Source organism: Typopeltis vanoorti, chromosome 4 (genome assembly GCF_054136105.1).
Source record: "Typopeltis vanoorti isolate ZY-2024b chromosome 4, IOZ_Tvanoo_1.0, whole genome shotgun sequence".
Lineage (NCBI taxonomy): Eukaryota > Metazoa > Arthropoda > Arachnida > Uropygi > Thelyphonidae > Typopeltis > Typopeltis vanoorti.
In genome coordinates this window covers 118738930-118761216 of record NC_143552.1, presented here as the reverse complement: position 1 = coordinate 118761216, position 22287 = coordinate 118738930, and the positions used below count along the sequence as shown (strand labels likewise).

General features: G+C 35.1%; 1 protein-coding gene across 1 annotated transcript in view; it reads left to right on the top strand.

The window, feature by feature from the left end:
- Positions 1-268: 268 nt before the first annotated feature.
- Positions 269-22287, top strand: part of LOC150107637 (uncharacterized) — a 67868-nt gene continuing 45849 nt past the window's right edge. Inside the window, exons 1-3 of the mRNA XM_090391443.1 lie at positions 269-642; positions 9114-9153; positions 17766-19044. Of these exons, the coding sequence (XP_090247569.1) occupies positions 397-642; positions 9114-9153; positions 17766-19044 (1565 nt within the window). The 5' untranslated portion in view covers positions 269-396. The remainder of the gene's footprint in view (positions 643-9113; positions 9154-17765; positions 19045-22287) is intronic.

Here is a 22287-nt window from a genome sequence, read left to right as displayed (position 1 = left end):
CCATCCTATTTCCAGCAATTTCGAGAATGAAATCTTTTTTATTTTTATTCTCCCCATCAAGAACACAGAAAAAAGCAATTAAAAATTAAACGTCTTTCATGGCATTTTAGAGACATAACTTCATGTGTGATAGGCACTTGTTTACTTAGAGATGTTTTGTTTATTTGCAGAAAGCCATAACAACTTGTACCATGCTAAAGCAACGAAGCTATCTTATGTTAAACGCCAGCTCACGTTCAATCGGTTGTTATTCTACAGAATAATAATAATAAAATAAAAGCAATTGAGTAGTAGTCAGTTGAGCATCATTATACCAAACAGAAACAAATTGCTGATCTATGGAACCTAAAAGTAATTGTTCAAATTAGTTCAAATAAATGAACATCATTATTCTAAATGGCATTGTCAAGTCCGTACGCAACAATGCTGAAACATTTACAAGTCAATTCGGCTAAAGGAGACTGTTGTGTCTGTTCATCATGCACTCACTGTAAAGACAGGTATTCTTCATCTGGACTGCATTCACAAGACGTGAGAAGGGCTACTCCCTCAGGCCAAATTGTAATGAATCCTGTCTTGCCGAATCTTTTGAAGGAATACTCTCTAAATTACGATATCCAAATAGAGGATAAATTTGATCAGGTAAATTAAAGTATTTAAATGTCTACAAATATATATCTATTTCTCTTCTACAATTGTCTAATGAAATTCTATTGGCTATGTATTTGTAATTATTTATGTAATAATAATTGCACATTATTCGAATTCTATTTTTATTAATTTAGATTTGATAAAGTCTAGTTATTAAATATTAGATATTTAAATATTTAACAAATATTTTCATCTTCAGTAGGATTGATTATATATAGCTAACAACAAATGCCGCCACTCTAAGCAACAGTTATAGTAAACAACTTTTTTTTTTTTTTTTAAATAATCTTTCTCGAACGAATGCTTTTATGTGACTTTTATGGAGAACAACTGCATACATATAATAATTGTCGCTTTCCAAAATAAAATACTAAGAGTTTTACTTTGCTATTTGTCTGAAGTTAGAAATGGATGGAATTATGACCGAGTTAGATAAGACTACCATGTCCGTTAATTATACATTCTCTTGCCGGTGTTTTGTGAGAATATAAACATGAGTTTCTAAGGTTAGGAAAACGAAACAAAACAAAACAAAACAAAAAACTTCTGATATCTTTATGAGGCCAACTAACTCACATTCACTTGAAAAATCCTTGTAAAGGTTAGCCCGTCATCGGATGTGAGCCCAAAGATTTCCAACAGAAGAGAACGTGTCCATAGATGACAAATGATGTGGAGAGAAATAAATTAGAAAAAAAAAATCTCTACAGTAGTATTTCCAGATAATCTAATAGAGTGACTTTCATATTTTATGTTCGGATGATTCTCTACATGAGAAATATTGAAACATACTCTCTAGCAAACGGAAATTTTAAATATCTGTTTAATTACAATGACATTTATCACTGAATGGTAGAGAAAAGCTGCAGAGTGTATATGGTAATGTGCCATCCTTCGTGGATGGGGTGTCATAAAAAAGTGACATTATCCTTCCATCTATTAGAACAGGCTTGTCCAGTGGTCTGTAATTTGTGGCTTCCTTGCTCTCATTCCATACATGAATTCTTTACGGGTACTGCGACTATATATATTCCAATTTCGAATCCCATAGCTACCCTTATGGTATAAGGTCCTCAGGAAGCTGTATATTTCTCTGAGCAGCCAGATAATCTCTTCTGCAGATGTCGCTGAATTACAGTCATTAAACTGTTTTGTGTCATATCAAGTTCTGACGTAAAGTGTCAGTTTTAAGGATATTTTAAATCGTGCATATTTTCTTGCATTTCTGAACTCTTCTGGGTATTTATTTCCAGTACTTACCACATGGTCTGTTTGCCTGGGCGAGTGGACAGCATATGCATTCTCCAACTAGTAAGCTGTCGTTTCCAATCCCATTGTGACATGATATCGGTTTTCGTGTTGAACTATTACGTGGTGATTGTGGGATGACAAAAACCCTGAATCTCCGGATGAGACCGGTTAATTCGCCTTCATTAAAAAACATATGGTTTCTTTAAAAACGTATATGTAGCAAACGATTTTTGTTGCATGACCAACATCATTTTTTTTTTTTTTTTTTAAATTAGTGGTCTAAAGTAGCTTGATAAAATTTCATGTTGAGTATCTAAAGTTTCCGGATTACTTAATCCTTATATAGTCTCTCTCTCTCTCTCTCTCTCACAACACACACACACACACACACACACACACACACACACACACACACACACACACACACACACACACACACACACACACACACACACACACACACACACACACACACACACACACACACACACACACACACACACACAAACAAACAAACAAACAAATTTTTGGCGGAGGACAGGGATAGGATTTACATTAAAAATACTACGTAAAAAAAAGTTGGGAGAAACTCAATGGTTGCTTTTGATATCTCTAAGACATCTGATTGGATTTAGCACAAACGTATTAATAAAGCTTCCATCGTATTGTCTTCTTTCTGCAACTGGATTACCAGCTTTCTCTCTGGTTGCACATTACTTGTGATTGCAAACGGGCCGTTATCTTGTAACTAGTCCTGAGATATCAGAGGACAGTGCCGTAACGAGCGCGTATCGAAAGAGGAGCCCGCCACGGGCGCAACTAGGTTTGGGGCGCAAAACGCAAAAATTAAAAATAAATAGATATAAAAGTCAACTATTTTATATTGTATTTTTAAATTTCGACAATACGCCGCTTTAAACACACAAATTCTGCAACACACTGCAACTCATTTTGATGGGGTTAATAGTAAGTATTTAACATATTGCATTTAGTAAAATTTAACTTATTACATTTAAATTTTTCAAAATTTTTGTCATTTTTGGGTTGGGGCGCAAGTTAAACACTTGAGTTGGGTTGGGGGGGGGGGGGGGGGGGGTTCGCAAGTTAAAAACTTGCCACAGGCGCTTCATACTCTCGTTACTGTACTGTCAGAGAACTTCATTCACTGGGCTATTCTCTTTATTTTCCTTCTTTACATCAGTGACTTTCTTCAGTTTATTATAAATAACATTATATCACACTTACAGTATGATATAATGTTACTTACTTACTGTATATGTGAAAAGAATCAAATACAAATAAGATTCAATCATAAGCTATCATATACGAGAGAGATAAACCCAGGAGTCCGACAGGAATGTCCCCTTTCACCAACTCTTTTTAATATTTATCTAAATGAAATAATAATAAAATGGGATAAATATTTCTAACAGAAAAATTATCAACAGAAAAATCAAAAACTATGACATTGAAGGACAAGATTTTAGAACAGGCGAATTCATTTAACTACCTAGGATGTATAATTACGTATGAAAATGAAAAATATATAAACCTAAAAATTGCGAAATATTTAAAACTAACAGGTTTAATTAACTCTATATTTAAACCTAACCAAGTTCAAAAACAAACCAGACTAAAATTATATAATACATTAGCCCTACCAGTCCCATTGTATGGAAGTGAAATCTGGACAATCAAACAGAAAGACAAACAAAGATTAATAACAGCTGAAATGAAGTTTATGAGAAAAACTGCAAAATATACTCTATTTGATCAAAAAAGAAATGAAGAAATTTTGAAAAAATTAAACCAAGAACCAGTAATAGAAAAAATAAAAAAATATAAACATAAATGGATGGAACACGTCCAAAGAATGAAAACAGAAAGATTACCAAAACAAGCCCTAAAGTACAAGCCATTAGGAAAAAGAAAACCAGGACGTACTCTTAAAAGATTCAACGATGACTTCTAAAGCCGGAATAGGCCACTCTAGGACTAAATCTTTGATCGCTATGATGATGATATCAAATATAAAAATCCTAAACAAGAGCCAAAGCTTTTACAATATCCACTTCTACAAACAACAAACCGAATAAGCTTCTTACTTTTGATAACACTCAGATCTCTGGATAAGTTGGGGTTTCTCTTCTTGGAATAATTAATAACCAGTCTTTCTTGAAATAAACATATCACAAATATCGCCTTCTCAGCATCTAATATATAATGTTTAAGTGTTACTTTAAACAACACTACAAATTACAGATCCGTCCAATCATTGAATAATATATGCTATTATTTGGAGAGTGGCTCCAGAAACTCCCTGAAATTCGATTCAGTAAAGAAGAACGCACTTAGGTGTAGGTTGACCAGTGACCTGTTTCTCGAATTCGCTTTGAAATCTGTTCAACACAGACGTTTAATTTCTGCTACATGCATTTTGTAAAAATATTTCTATGATCACTGTTTCTTACAACTGGCATCCCTATTTCTTCCATTCTTCTTCTCAAAATCTGTTAACACATGTGGTGCAACTACTTAATACTTTCTTAGAGTTGAACTCAAAATTCGCGAAGTGTAGATGGAGATTTAGGTAATGTAGATGGTAGGTTGTTTACAGTGGAGTGCCCTTGGATTATTATTATTATTTAAAATAATTCAACTAACTCACTCTCTTCTTTCTTTAAAAGAATATAGCATAGTAATTACATATAATGACAAACTCAATGTTATGGCAGTGACTGGACTAACCCATCTTGGATTATGCGATGCATTTCAGAGTAATAACTGCATTGAGACGATATTTAGTGTACAGCATAACTTGATGATGAGATTTTTTTAAAAAAAAAATACGTACTATTTTTCTTTTTTGGTTGTTGAATATGAGGACATGTCTTAAATCGAGTTTGAATTTTCTCAGCACTAACAAAGTGTACTAACAACCAAAAATAAGCACTTGACTCTGGTCTTTATTCTAATATGCAAGCTTGACACAAATTTTTTGGAAAAATTAAGGAAACTATAATAATAATAATTATTATTATTCGTGACACATTCAAGGAGTCCGAAGACTCATCGCAGGAGGACACCCACTGTATAACTCTCCATCTCCACTACTATACAGAACCTCTACTACCAATCATCTATATCAACGCCATCTACTGACCACACCCACCACCACCACCATAGCTAGTATTTTTTTGTCTGTAAATTGCATGTGTTCTGAAGGGCCGATTTGTCTGAATGCGGGATGAAAAACCCCGAGTTTCGGGGAGAAAAAATCCTGCTATTTCCTATGAGATCGGCTAACTCACCTTCAAATGAAAACGTCCATATAAAGATTCCTCCCGTTCGATTCACGACGGGAATCGAACTTAGGCCTTTTCTAATCGAAGGGCGCAACGTACTGTCATTCTTCTAATTTTATATTTTATTTTCTCAAAAGCATCTATGTACATTCGGATGAACTATTTACATATATACAATAAGTACATAGCATGCTTATTTCAGTTAACAATTTTCATTGATGTTTCATTTTCATTTACAACATGATAACATGCTCAATATCTTTTTCACCTAGAGTCCTGTACATTCTTTTGAGCAGTTATTTTGCCATTTAGCATAAGTTACACATTGAAATAATACAATGTTTTTACCTTATCTGAAGAGATAAGTTGCTATTTCCATATTTACAACCTTTTTCATATATATATATATATATATATATATATATATAAGCTTGGTTATATATATATATATATATAACCAAGCTATATTTTTATAAGCTTGGTTATTTAACTCCTAATCCCAAGTATGCAAACAATTAAGTTTGAGCCTGAAACATAGTTCAAGTCTGAAGTTTACCCACCTTTACAATGAGTTGCCCTGGTGTTGTACCATCTTCAGACTTGCGCTATGTTTCAGGCGCAAACTTAATTGTTTGCATACTTGGGATTAGGAGTTAAATAACCAAGCTTATAAAATTACTTGGTAACCCTAATGTATATATACATATATTTGGCAGAATTTCATAATTTACATTTTGTTTCAATCTAATATCAGTAATTTATCTTAAAGATTAAATGACCATTTTCATATGTACAAATAAATATACATGTAATTTTCAATATATATCATATGTTACATATTAAATTATAGCTATATTTTTAACATATCGTAAGTGAGCGTTACTATTGGCATATATACATTTTTCTCTTCCTTATATACAGATAGATACATTTTTCTCAATATATCATACGATACATACTTCCTCTTATGCAAATAGATACACATTAAATTAAATTGCTCATACTATATATACAGCATGTAGTAACAGAAAACTGGAAATGCATAACGAATTCGTTTCAGATTAATTATATTATTAAATTAAATTTAATAATATATAAGTGTATATTTTATTAAATTTAATAATATTTAATAATATTTAATTATATTATTAAATAATATTTAATTATATTATTTAATAACATCAATTATATTATTAAATTAAATTTAATAATATATAAGTGTATATATAAGTGCAATACTTCTACACTTATATATAGATATGTACATTATGTGTTTAGTTTTCTATTCCGTTATTTTTGCCTTTCAGAGTGAGTTATATGGTCTTGTTTTCATGTTTTTTTCTTTATGGTGGGTCTTTTATTTCCATTATTTGTATGTTTTCTTCATATTCTTTAGAGATAGGGCCTATCTTCCGCCATTGGTGTTTTGTTATCTTTTTTTCTGTTTATTGTGTCTGTTATGATTTTATTTAGTTGTTTGTTGAGTTTTTTGAGTATATCTGGGCCTGTTTCTCTTCCATAAATTTTATCACATCTGTATGTCCACATGGAATACATTGTTGTTATAATTATAATTGCTTGTGTTAGAGTTATGTTTCCGTCCTTTAGCCAGAACAGTGTGTATTCTGTGACCGGTTCTTTGTGTTTTATGAATTTCTGAGCAGTGTTCCATATTGAAGAAGTATGGGGACAGTATAACATTATGTGATATAGTGTTTCTGGTTCAGGGCAGAAGTAGCATTTGCTGGGCCTTGAAGTGGAATACTTTTGTATGTGCACCGTATTCTGGTGGTAGGCAAGCGCGGTGAACTTTGTAATAATTTGTAATAAAATAAAATAATAAAATTTACTTTATACTTTAATTAAAGTATAAAGTAAATAGAATATATGTAATTACAATAAAATTAAAATTTTCTTATTTTTAACATATCTTGCTGTTTCTTATTAGGTTCTTTGAAAATTTCTTGTACCATGCTTGCTGCAACAGCTCCGATTCATACATACGGTATGGCAGAAAAAAAAAAAGTACTGAACTTCGACATAATATATATCGTTGTAGTTATTCGGTAATGTTTTTTTTTTTTTTTTTCCCCAACATGCTGTATCATTGCTCATACTATATATACAGCATGTAGTAACAGAAAACTGGAAATGCATAACGATTTCGTTTCACATTATATAATATTAATTTAATAATATTAATTATATTATTAAATTTAATTTTATGATCACCAGGGGGATATGAGCGATACAGTTCGAAAGTGATTGTTAATTAAAAATAAGGAATATTAATAGAATAAAGAAAGACTGTTGGACTGTAGGGTATGTGGAAAATTTTGCATAAAGTGGATTTATAAGTTATATGATATCATTGTGCTGCATTTTTTGAAATACGCTAGCTCGAAATAAATAACATGACATCGTATTTAGGCCTGACGAAATTAATTTATATTAATGGCTAGGAGGTCGGTCGGTGAGTTTATAATACTTGTATATTGTTAAGTATTGAAACTTTGTCTTTTAATTTAAGTAGTATTATGCCGTTTACATTTACGTCTGAGTTAGGCCAATTAATTTAGCATATCATCACAAGGACAGTCGCCTTACTTACCTACTAGAAAAGTAATGTAACATGCTTCGCGTCAATGAAAGACCAACAGTCGGCCAGACAGGCTGTTAGGAGAATGTAAACTGCGTAATCCCGGCTTTTAAATACTAAGACTACTTTAACATCTTATCTAGAAACTTTACGTTGAAATTTTGGATTGAGAAAAAAAAATTCCTTGAAATATCTGGTGATGCCACTGTTTGGTAGGTTTACCACATTACAGCTTTCTGAGGTTTAACTGTCTAAAAAGAGCAAATTCTTCAGCAGCGCTCAAGTCTAACTGGAACGGATTTTTTTTTTTTTTTTTTTTTTTTTTTTTTTTTTTTTTTTTTTTTTGAGGGGGTGGGTGATGATATTTGGTTTATACACAGCAGTCCTGTCGTGCCATCAAGGCTATGGAATCCACAGGTATGTTACGTGATTTACTTGTCGAAATCATTTTCTCTTTGTCTTTTAATTTAAGTAGCCTTTACAGTTCAGCTTGAACTTTTTCATCACTTTCCGTGTGTGATTTTTCTGTTTCTTGGGGCTCTTTTCACCATTAATCTCCTTGGGTGATGGTTAGTAATGTGTTCTCCCACGATGAATCCGTAGACTCCTTGGAGGTGTAGCATAATAAAAATAATGCTTTAATGATTTGACGTCACTACAGTTGACTCCGGATGATCTAATTGTGCTTCTGGCTATTGGTAATTTATGATAATACTACTACTCTGGAAGTCGGTTAACTATGCTCCATTTTCAGTTGCACAGAACCAGCATGTAACTCTTGTCTTTAAATTCCAGCGTAAAGTGGTTCACTGTTAGGCGAACTTCTGGAAATATGGATGACGTGTGCACAGAGCACAATGTTGTGAAAGCTGGCTGTACGTCACTACCTGTAACCCTACTGTACACGTTCACTAAATTTAATCGTGGTTACTAGGTTATATGACAAAAGATTTTCTGATAATCAGCACTATTATTCAAGTACTCATAATTTTTTCGAAAAAACATTCAGGCTTTTTATGGGTTTACATTTTTGGAACCCTAATAAACTTTGCATCAGTTGATATTATTATTAAATAACTATTTTAATTAATATATATTTTATTGAAAGTGGATAGTCTTGTCAATATGAAGAGTGAAAATCTTTATTATATTTATTATTCTTGTTTAATTATTTTCATGATACCTTTTTATATTAAACTAAACTTTTATATTAAACACACGTTTATAAATTAAAAAGAAAACCGAGGTCACAAAATACTGTCACGCGATGCAAGCATGAATTCTATATAATATTTATTTTGTTTCAGGTCTCGTTAGCCGGAGAATTTATCTGTCTAGTATGTTTTGGTAAGTAATTCTGTTTTAACGTTTCAAATTCTCTTACTCTTATAAAATAAAGGATTCAATCTTTAAATATCTTCATAAAGAAGTCTGTCCCGATACAAAATATGCGTATACAAATATATATTGTGCAACGAGAGATCTCAAAACTAAACAATTTACATGATGCACTAGACTTAGTGCACCATGGAACTACGTTTTGCATTTTATGCGTTGTTTTCCAAGCTGTTCTGTTGAACAATATTTCGTGCAGTGCGAAATAGGAATTCTTGGGAGAATTTTGATCTGGCGATGTTTTCTCCTGTAAAATACCAAATATTATATTAAATTTATATTGCGAAATGACTTTGCCTACGTAGCGCAATTGGAAGAACAACAGGACATTGCACCCTTCGATTAGAAAATTCTTGGGTTCGACTCTCGTCGTGACGAGAGGAGTCTTTATATGCGCTGTTTCGATTGAAGGTGAGAGCCGATTTCATACGGAGGTAGCAGGGGGTTCCCCCTCCCGGAAACCCAGGTTTTCATCCCACAAATCGCCAGAAGAACACACGCAATTTACAGACAAAAAATACTATTGTGGCGGTGAGTGGTAGATGGTGTTAATGGTAGTTGGGAGGGCATACTTCTCCACTATACAATGCACCGCTTCCAGTATATAGTGGAGAAGTATGCCCGCCCACGATGAGCTCTTGGAGGTATCACATAATAATAATAATAATATACGACTTGGAAATACTTATTTGAATTGAGTTTAGATTGTAAAGTATTTATATTGTTTAATTAAGTAGTCCTGTTTTCTTGCGTCTTGGTGTCACTTCCAAACAACTTTTCTTCTTTGAAACCTTAATGCGTGTAATCCTATTTATATAGAACACACAGTTACATGTGTTCTAACCGGTTTGCTTCATTTGTGGGATGAAAAATCCGAGTTTCCGAGGGAAAACAAACTTTTCTGTGTGAGACTGGCTTACTCATCTTCTACTGACTGAAAAGTCCTGATAAAGGTTCTTCGCCTTCTAGACGGGATTCGAACTCAGGAGTTTCTATCTAGAGGACATTGTCAACCGATTGTGCGATGAAGGCTCTGTTGTGCTAAGGCTGTTATATTTTAGAAGAATGAATACATGATTTGATTTGAAATTTCATAAAGGAAATATCACATGTCTATGAGTGGAATCTCGTTTTCAGTTGATAGGGAAAGAAGTTTGTAGCTGGGATCATTTCAAGTTAATCGTTGGTAGTGAGAGTTAAATTATTATTATTATTATTACAACTACTACCAAAGATCTCCAGGAGTTATTGAGTTATAAGAGAGAAGGGGATAAATGGAAGAAGGGGGTGAGAAAGAATAGATTTTAAGCAAAGAGAAGGAAAGAGAGAAGGTTATATGTCAAGTAATTGAACTTAAGTAGACATCTAAATTATATATATAATGGAAGACAGAATTTTTAATGGTATAAAATTTCTCCCGAGTATCAAGAGTACCTTCCGTATGAATTCAAAATTAAACAAGATACAAGTAACATAACGAAGACAATAATGAGAACATGTTAAACACATGTGGATAAAAATTCTACGAGCTGGGACATTCTGAGCTTGCTCAACATTCCATCTCTATCAAACATAAGATTCTGTGGAAAAAGACCTAAGAGCCTACATAAAAGCCTTTCTCATGAAACAGTTGCCTAAGGAAAACCGCAAATTCCGATTGGGGTGATGTAACCTTGTTATGCTGCCCAATCAGAATTGATCTTATGGGCTTAATTTGTCATCTTTATGAGAAATTGTTCATCTTCACACAGCTTTCCTTACATAAGTTTTATACCATATACAGTATAAAGATGTGTTTCGACATCAGAGCAGTTCGGACCGTGCTACTCCACTTTGGCACATTCTCATTATTGAGTCTTCATTATGATATGTGCCTTGTTTAAGTTTTCTTATATAGTGAAACCTGTGGAGCATCCATAACTATAGAATAACAAGCATGCCACAGTAAATAACTTTTTATTATGTAAATATTTTGTCTGATGTCTCATAAAACATCAGTACAATGATCGAACAACAATAGGAATTGAATTTAAAAATCAGTAGAGCGCACATGCTTAAATTGGAATCCCTCAATGTATACACTGGCATGTTCATGGATTAAACCTAATAGGCTGAAATTAAAACTAATTACATTAAATTTAAATATAACAGATAAATTTATTGAATACAATTGAAGATAGCAATTTCCCAAACTTTTGGAATAGTGAGACAGTCATTTTGATTAAGATTAGGTCTATGAAATAAGACTTCAGTATTTTCTTTATATAAACGTTCATGCTTATATATGGATCTATGTAACAACTTAGCGTTTTGGCCTTGCACAAGATGGAATTAAAAACGTTAACCACAGGATACAATGGCAAAACGCTAAGCTACTAAAAGTTTAGTTCTAGTTATAAACTATAGGAAAACTTTTTCTGGGCTTTTTTTTTAACCTGATTCCAGATTTCGTCGATTTGCTCCAGTAAGAAACTGATAAAACTTTAATAACCGAGCTCGAGTATATAGAAATAACTAGTTAAAATTTGGAAACGTGGTATTGCATCTAGTATGCTTGGAATGCACATAACATCAGCGATGGTAAGAATTGGAGATTGGCTGCCTATTGATTAAGAAAACTTAAAGCTAAACGAGTTTTACATTCCCTCTTTTGAAAAAGAAAGGATGATTTACGAGACTGGAGCATCCATAACTATTGGAACATTACTACATAAGTGTTCATTGCTTCACCTTAAAGGATGGTTGAAATCGTGTGCAACGACAGCAAAACATTTAAAATAAAAAATAAAAAAAAAGTTAGCACCTTTTATTCTCTTATAGGGAGTAGGCGAGGGCTTTAAACCCCATCTAGCTTTTGGAGACTGAGTAGCCAGTTCATTCTACACCGGTAGCCAATCAGAGATAGCTGGCCCATTACTATCACTAATTATTAGCTGCCACCAATGAAGAGACAGGCAAACAAGTGCTACCACCTCCTGGTACCTAACCCTAACAGAATATATTACTGTCTGAAATACTGTGGGTTATACAGTCGATTTTCTTGAATTTATGGGACGGAAAACCCGGGTGTCCAGGATGAAAAACACCACGACCCCTTGCCAGAGATCGACTAACTCGGGAACTAGTCAAAGATAGGCATAGAAAAATTCCATTTGGTGACTAGACTTGAACTTAAGTCTACCTTTGGGCAGCCTAGTGCAGAGGATGCAAGCATCACTTCCACAGAGCTACACAAGCCTTAAAAAATAAATTATTTTAAAATATTTTTTAGAAATGTTTTGTTGCTGATAGCGAATTTTTCCAATAGATAGCACTTAATCGATGCTATCCATTGGGAAAAAATTGAATTGGATATTCTCATGTATATACCTTTATCAAAATATCGAAATTTTCATTATGTCGAAAATAACCACAGAAGTAACTATAAATAAAAAAAAGTTTTAATCATGGTTACTTTTGTGCCTTATTTATAGCATCTCTTAAATAGAAATTTTCAAAAGTTAGTAGTCCACAAGATAATATCTTTCAAACAAAAAAGTTTGAGCATCTGTGTCTTTATTAAAGTATAATAATGAAAAGCAGTATGCTGTTCCTTCTCTGGATAACGTCTTTTAATTATATGTCAGAGGCATCTTATATTGAAGTTTTACTCACTCCTAAGCTCATGAAACACAGACTTCTAGGAAACTGAACTTTTAATTAATCAAACTATCAAGTATATATATATTATTATTATAACTTGTAAATGGAACCCTCCTTAGCACAACGTGAGAACTTAGCTAGTAAGACACATCTTTGAATCCCGTCTAAGACAATGGGATGAGTTTCCTGGAGTGGAAACTCTGTTCCCTTCCAGGAAACTTGGATAGTTATTCCGCAAAGAAAACTGGATCATATGCATTTGACATCTTATTATATTTGTTAAATTTGGTTTCCTCAATAACTAAGGCCATAATCCAACTAGAAAAATTAAAAATTATGAAATCTGACATCGTTTAAAATGTTACGAGTGCTACTTTCGGATGCTATAACTTATTATGCATCTTTGTTTACAATCTCAGTGGTTAAAATATATTACTATGATGCAGTCTCAAATTTTAATCATTTAAAGTGTAACAAATGAGCATTTTATTTTTTGGATACATAAAATTCCAATGATTGGTTGGTCAGATTTAAATTAGGAATGAAACAACGGCTATAAGAAGCACACTCTTAAAATTTCTAAGTCATTTGTGTTCGCCATCTTGTTTCAGTTTTATTGGACAAAGAACTTTTCCACTGCCTATGTGACAGCCTGACTAACTCATGTTCACACTTGATAAGTGCTTATTCCTTCCGTCCTAGATGCGATTTGAACCAGTCGGCATCCTCTCAACTTCGCTAATGGAGCCACTTTAAAATTCACTCATGTTCAGTATGTTAACACGTTCTGATGACACTCTGAATTTACGATGACTATGACTACAAGATTTTCCTTATTTAGTATATTATAGTCTACAAGAAATTTTATTATTTTCATTCATGAGATGCGTTCGAGGTAGGGATTAAAATGTATCAGGGTGGGTTATTTAAAAATTTAATGATTTATGAGATAACCCACTTATCAGAAGTGAGCTTATAAAGTCCGAACAGGACTTAGGATCCTCACTGCAATTTTTCACGTCTCAAGAAACCAGTCCGCAATCAGTTTGTGGCAGGATGGGCAAGAAATCACAGTTATGCTAATCTCAGATAAAAAGGATACATTCGTAGCATTTTACAGACGACTTCTGCATAAGTCATCGGCTTGTTGGCTTGATTTAAAAAACTATTATATTCTGATATTCTACAATTGGGTAATCTTTTTTTTTTTTTTTGTTTAAATTTCATTATTTTATGAAATAATCATTTCCTTTATAAATCTCTGACCAAATCAGGGATTTGGTCACCAGGTGACTATCATCAGCAAACAAATCTGCACAAAAAAAACCTGCCTCTCACTACCCTACTCACACACTCTTTATACAGTTTCCAGGGATGACCTCGGGTTCTCCCCCGATCTCCCACTATTTTCTGTAGAACTTCTCCAGCATTGATCCTATAACAACCCCTTACCAACATGTAGGTCTCTATCATATCTCCCCTCTTCCTCCTGTCCACCAGACTCTGCAAATTACATCTTCTCAATCTTTCTTCATCCTCGACATTCCATACATCAGAAACTACTTTAGTCATATGCCTTTTGACCCTTTCCAACATCTCTTCATTCTTCTGAAAACCAGGTGACCAAATCTGGGCATAATAGTCCATTTGTGGCCTAATTAAAGCCTTATACAACGGAACAAGAATCTCCCTACTTCTACAAGTCAATGTCCTCCGCATCATTCCCAGAAGTCTTTGTGTTGTCTTCAATTTTGGCTATGTGTCCCCTAAATTTCAGATCCATATCCACTATCACTCTCAGATCTCTTATTTCTTCCACCTCCAACAATATATCCTCACTAAGCATAAATTCTGCATCCCATCTTTGTTTTCCAAATTTTAAAACCTTACATTTTGCAACATTGAACTCACATCTCCATTTCCGTGCCCAATCACTCAATTTATTCAAGTCTTCTTGTAAGGCCACAACATCTTCACTACTCTTCATGGTTCGTCCCAACTTTGCATCATCAGCAAATAACTGAATATCTCCATCCAAATCTTCACCTATATCGTTAATATACAAGTTAAATAGTAATGGCCCCAGAACAGACACCTGAGGCACTCCACTAGTGACTTTCCTTTTCCTGGATATCGGTCCCCCATACACAACTTGTTGATACCTATCAGATAGCCAGTCTCCAATCCAATACACTAATCTAATATCCAACCCCATCTGCTCTAGTTTGACTATCAATTTTTCATGAGGTACTCTATCAAAAGCCTTTGCAAAATCTAAGTATATTACTGTGTATTCTTCTCCTCTGTTCAGGGAAGCAGTCACTTTATTGTAATAAGTAAGTAGATTACTAAAACATGACCTCCCTTTAGCAAATCCATGCTGTCCATCAAAGATAATACCATTGTTGTCAACCCAACTCTGGATCCTAGTTCTCACAAGCTTCTCCAACAACTTAACCACAACACCTGACACACAGATTGGCTATAGTTTAATGCTTAAGTTCGATCATCTCCTTTATGGTGACCGAACAATGGAAGAAGGTGGCACAATCTTGCCCTCCTTCCACTCCTTAGGGACTTGAACGAGTGCAAGACTCGTAAAAATATATGTCAAGACAGGTGTCAACTCCCTGGCACATTCCTTCAGAATACGTGGCGATATAGTATCAAGTCCCACAGCCTTATTAACATCTAGTTTACTCAACTCCCCATACACCTCTTGCTCACTTACAGTCAGTCTCTCCTCCCTATCATCTACTGCTCTCAATCTCTCCATGAAATCACATTCACAAGATTGAAAGACCTTTATAAATTGCTCATTAAGTATCTCCACCACACATTCTTCAACGGCTGTCTTTATATCATTTTCTCCTATCAATGTCATCCTTCCATAATTATTCTTTCTTTTGCTGGCTACATATCAAAAGAACTCCTTAGGATCCTTTTTGGCTTCATTAGCTAACTGCTGTTCTTACCTCTCTTTAGCTACCCTCACCAACCAAGTCACCCTCCTTGCCTGGTCTTTGTAGACCTCATGGAATTGGTTATTTCCACTTCTCTTATGCTGCCTCCACAATGCCCTCTTTCTCTGTATCACATGCTTAATCTCTTTATTCATCCATCTCGCACCTACCTTATTTAATCTTCTCACCCTTGAAATACACTTAGACATTGCATCTACTAGATAGTTTTTAAAAATCCCCCAAGCTGCCACTGATCTCTTTTCCAGCTAACTCCTCATTCCATGCTACACCCACAAGCTGTCTCCTGAGCTCTTCATAATCACTCCCCCTCCTTGTAGTTCCACATATACCCTTTTCTCACAGAGGTCCTCACACTGCTGGAAAACACCCAGGTAATCACCTCATGGTCACTCTCACCAATTGGTGGATGATTTGACTCCTCATTTATGATGAGATGACCAAATCCAAGATCCCTGAATCCTTGCATGCCCTCTGTTACATACTGTCTGAGGTAGTTATCCCTCAAAAACTCAAGAAACTCATTTTCTTCACTTCCAGTTGCTATCTCATTATTCCAGTTTATATTGCCATAATTAAAATCGCCCATAATGATCACCCTTTTCTTATTTGCTTGACTAATTTGATTATACATTTCATTATCGCCACCATCCGCATTACCTGGTCTATAACAACATCCAACCAAGTATTTGATTCCATTCACCTCTATCTCACACCATACTGTTTCAAAACTACTGACACTATTTCCCTCTTGCATCTCTACTTTGTATGGACATAACTCTTTCTCTATCATCAATAGCACCCCCCTCCCTTTTTACCCCTTCTATCCTCACGAAACACATCATACATAACCTTCCATCTCTATTCCTGTCAGGATGTCATCCTCTTCCAACCATGTCTTATTTATTCCAACAATCTTTGGGTGAACAGATGCAATTAATGCAACCATTTCATCTGCCTTGTTTCTTATACTTCTAGCATTGTATACAAACACAACAGCTCATTTCTGGATCTACAGCTAGTTCCACTGATACCACTCACTCGATGTGATCTCTCCATGCTCGACTGGGGGCCATTTCCCTTTCTGCTTATTCATTTTAAAACCATTTTCAATTCCAACTGTTTCCTCTTGATCCCAGGTCATCCCATTTCTTTCCTGTTTACACATGCTCTCACCTCCTCTCGGAGCATCCACCTTTCTCACGCTGTATACTCCTGTCCACCCTGAGCCTCCCTATTTCCCTGCTCCTCTTGCACACCCATTGTCTCATTTTATATACTTATACCACCCACTTCCTCATTCATGACCACCTCTTCAATCTCTTCTGTCACTCTCCTGCTCTTCCACATCACTTCCCACTTGATCTGATTCATTCTCTCTCACTCTACTCACTTCTCTACCTTCCAACAGCAGACTCACACCATAACCACTCAAATGCAGTCCATCTCTCCCATACAGTTCACTTCTTCCTTTGAACTCATTCCACACATTAACAAACTGTACTCCCATCTCCTCACACATTTCATTCAGCATATCATTCATAATCCTTGCTCTCCGCCTCATCTCACCACAGTCATACCTAGGCAACATGCTGACTACCCTTCCTGTCACACTGTTCTCTTTTATCCTTCTAAGCAGCCTCCTGACATCCATTCTGAGTTGCTCTTTGTCCTCTGTCAAATCATTCGTGCCGATTAAAACCATCAACTCCTTTGCTCGCTCCCTCCTCATATCCAATGCCTCAATCACTCTGCTCATTTTACCTCCTGGAAAACATACCTTGTGCATCCTATCATCCAGCACACCTTTAATAATGGAGTCGCCTTATAATGCCCCTCGCTTATCTTTCGTTAACTCTTTTGTGCCATCATGATTAGTTTTAATAGTTTTTACCCGAATTCATTATTAAATATATATTTTTCTTTTTTTTTTTTTTTTAGGATTCTCGGAGAATTTGTTCTTTTTGGCCAGATGGGACACTATTACTCATCCACAAGGAAAATGGGTACTTAGTAAGATGTACAATAGGGATTCAGTGAAAATTGCCATCCCAGAACACAAACATCAGATATTATTATTAGAGTTTCCTACTGGAGAATTTATATGTTTAAGATATGATGGAGATGATGCCTGTTGGTATAGTTGGACTCTTATGGTGTCACCATTAGAACCATCTCAGATACAGCTTCCTACCACGGTACACAGACACGAAGTCATCGTTCCAGACAAAATGGACTCGAGACGGATCAGCTCACCACATACATTAAAATTGAAAAACACTAACAGTAATACAAGAAGGAAAATATTTAGTCGAAGTAAGAGCAAGGGAGATATCTTCTCCAGTTCAGACACCCATGAAGATATAAGATATCTGTTTTCTAATAGCTTTATTGATAAAGCAGACATTGAACTGGAAGTCAGTGAGAATAAAGCAACTTCCGAATGCATTTTTACGAATGATCACATTAATTCACATGAACCAAATAATGAGCAAAGCGAGTATGTTAATGAAACGAACACTATAAATGAGGATATTGCAAAACAAATGATTTTCTTGGAGAGTCAAGATAAGGTTAAGTTTGAAGAGGATGATGACGAGAAAGTAATTAATGATATTGGAGATTTGACTATAGTACAACCTAAGAAGGAGAGTAATGTAAGCATATTGTCAAGGTCTCAAACTTTAAGCAACATAACTAGTTTGGTGGAGAAAAAGTTGAGCTCAAGGATTTCTCTCCCTTTGCAAGGTACATCAAGTAGTGAAAATGCTTCCAAACAATTTCCAGCTGTTCTTCAAGAAAACAGCGAGAAATCAGAAACTTTAGCAGAACATGACATGCTCTCTATAAAAACTGAGAGCAAGGAAGGACTTCACGAAGACGCCACAGTTCCTGCTGGTAGGTTCCGTGTTAGGAAATGCCCATTTCCAACCTGGGTATATCTAGGAGCATTAGGAAGTCATGTCTTAAGAGGTATTATGAAGCACAAATGGCATGAATATCTATCAAGTATGTTTCTTGTAGCAGATGGAGTTTGTGGAATTGGTGAAATTCTTATATGGATTCTTCCTGAGCAGAAATTAATGAAAATTAGAAGATGCTACTCCATGCTACATCTTGATCATTGCAGCAATGCTTGGAAGAATTCCAGTAGTCGTTCCATGCCACGTGTTGTATCATTACCCAACATTAAAAACCTGGGAAATTGTAATTTAACAAGGTAAGGTTAAATTTAAAAATATGTACTATCCAGTGTATTTGCATATTAAATGACAAAAAAGTCAGTTATTATTTTCTTATTCTATTGCAAATGCCAAATATGTGTTCACTTTTACAAAGGACTTACATATTTGTATGTGTAAGCCCTTTGTAAAAATAAAAACCTTGATGAAATACTTTATTTCATTTTATTAGTATTTTTTTTTAAAAGAGAGTGATAATCAGGGATCACTGCTCTAGAGATAAATATGTTTTTTCATATAACTTCGGGTTTAGTAAGCAGCAGGAAATTGCTTATGGAATCAACTGCCTGCCTTCAGCATCATACGATTCCACACCCTATAATTCATCCAGGAAAATATTAATATGAGGAAGAGATGAAAATCCCCATATGGCCCTGAGCCATTTCTATATATGCATTCTCTGAAACAGACTGAGAAGATCAGCATTTCAATTCAGATGCAAAATTAATGTAGGTAGTGCAACTGGTTTAACCAGTTGCTAAATATCAACCAACTAATAAACTGACAGGTTTATTAGTTGGTTGATAAATCAGTGGGATAATATCAGCGCTTTCGATTACTGGACGCAACATTTCTGTAATCTTTTTGGTCAAGTTTTTATTTAACTCCATATATAAAATAAACATGAACAACTGCTATCACCTTTTATAGATGAAAATCTTAACATATAAAAGTTCATTACATAAAAAGCACAACCTGCTTTCTAAGTCTTTCCTTTTTTTTTAAAATAAAGCAAAAGTAACTTGTCATAATAAGGTAATGGAATTTCTAGAATTCTTGAGGGACAAATGTCTTAGGCAACATGTAACAGAGCGAACAAGAGGTTCAAGAGTTTTGGATTTGGTTATAGCATCAGAAGAGTTGATAATAACTGAGATGACATCTCTTCCACCAGTTGGAAAGCGTGACCATATGATTTTGACTTGGAAAATGAATAGACATGCAGGAGAGTACTCAATGGTGTTTTTATCCGTAATTAACTCTTTATTTAATTCGTATGATGATATAACGGCCGTGAGGCCCTTTTTTTTTATGGGGAAGTACGGCACTATCTTAATCCCCCCAAATTTTTATCTGGGTTCGGGACCAGCATATCTAATGAATCAGGCCTATAGCTGCTTTTGCTGACTGTAATCCATTTATGTTCACGGGGATGATTTGCGGGAGGAAAAACCCCAGATAAACTGGGGAGAAAAACCCTGCTGTCCATGCCCAAGACCAGCTAACTTGGCTATGTCTAAGAAAGATCCTAAGCTCCTCATGTCAGTGACGAGAATTGAACCCAGGCATAAGGTTGTGAAGCATATAGCCACTCGGCTAATCGTGTGGACAGAATTAACTCTTTTGAAGGTCGATGGTGGCCAGTTGGTCTCCATTCACAGCCATATTGTAGTTAGTGCATGACTATCAGTAATCCAAAAGAATCCAGGAAAGAGAATATGGCATTATGGAACTGCTATCTTGTGGTCCCTAACACAAAATAGTATGAATTTATGGTCGATTTGCTTGAGTTTTAGGATTTATTTATTTATTTATTTATGCTTATGGCTACATGAAATTGGTAAGTGAAAAATAAAATCACAATTTCACAATTTCACAATTTCCAGAAACAAATGATGAAAATCTTAACATATAAAAGTTCATTACATAAAAAGCACAACCTGCTTTCTTAAGTCTTTCCTTTTTTTTTAAATAAAGCAAAAGTAACTTGTCATAATAAGGTAATGGAATTTCTAGAATTCTTGAGGGACAAATGTCTTAGGCAACATGTAACAGAGGGAACAAGAGGTTCAAGAGTTTTGGATTTGGTTATAGCATCAGAAGAGTTGATAATAACTGAGATGACATCTCTCCCACCAGTTGGAGAGCGTGACCATATGATTTTGACTTGGAAAATGAATAGACATGCAGGAGTATCAAAGAGACAGGAACGTATGTGGAATTATAAAGCAGGTGATTATAATAGTCTTAGACGTCAACTCGGTGAAGTTTTGTGGAGAGAGAGGAATTGGAAGGCCAGGATATCATTAGTGCTTGAGCACTATGGGAAATTGTGAAGGAATATTTGTTAGCAACAATGGTAAGCTGTATTCCACGAGTGAAGAAGAGGACACAATTTGGAGTAAAGTGGATGACAAACAATATTAAACAGGAACTGCTTGCGAAAAAGAGGATATGGAAGAGATATAAGGAGACAGGTGAAGAGAAGATGCATATAGAATATAAGAGACAGGCCAGAAGAGTGACTAGTATGGTAAGGAAGGCAAAACTAGAATATGAGAAATGATTGGCTCTTAGATCCAAGGAAAATCCTAGAGAATTTTTTAGCTATGTGGCCAGTAGGAGGAGAAATGACTGTGGAAGAATGACGTGGGATAAAAATGGGAATAGAGTGACTGATGCAGAGGACATAGTGAAATTGTTCAATGAATCCTTTATTGGAGTATTTCATCCTGGAGGAATCAATTTTAATACTAGAGAGATAGGGCAGGTTCGAGGTTTAGAGGTGCAGGAGGCAAGTGTGTTCCACATACTGAGTACTCTGGATGTTAGTAAAGCAGTGGGACTGGATGGTATTTCACCACGAGTTTGGAGAGAATATGCTAAGGAACTGACAGTGCCTTTGACCTGTCTTTTCAATGAAAGTCTGCTGCGGGAAAGGTGCCCATAGATTGGAAGGAAGGTAAGATAGTGCCATTGCATAAGGGCGGTAGCAGACCAGAATAGTCTAATTATAGGCCAGTTTGTGTGTCATCAGTAGTTAGTAAGATCTTGGAGAAAGTAGTGAGGGACTGTATATAGCATTGGGCAGATGAGGGTAATGTTATCTGAGAGAGTCAACATTATTATTATTATTATTATTATTATTATTATTATTATTATTATTATTATTATTATTCAGGCCTCCAAGGAGTCAAAAGACTCATCGAGGGAGGTCCTTCCTAAGACATAAATTCTTTAAAGACTCATCGAGGGGAGGTCCCCCCCCTGAGAAACATAAAGTTTATCATACCACTCTTTAAACTCACTGACCGTTCTCGCTCCCACCACTCCATCAGGCAATGCATTCCACGGCTCAACCACCCTCCACACAAAGAAACCACTCCTCACCCTCTTGCTCACAGTTTCCTTTCGTAACTTCCAGGGATGGCCTCTTGTCATCACTCCTTCCCGCTGATCAACCAAGCGAAAGAACTCCCCAGTGTCAACCCTGTAACCAC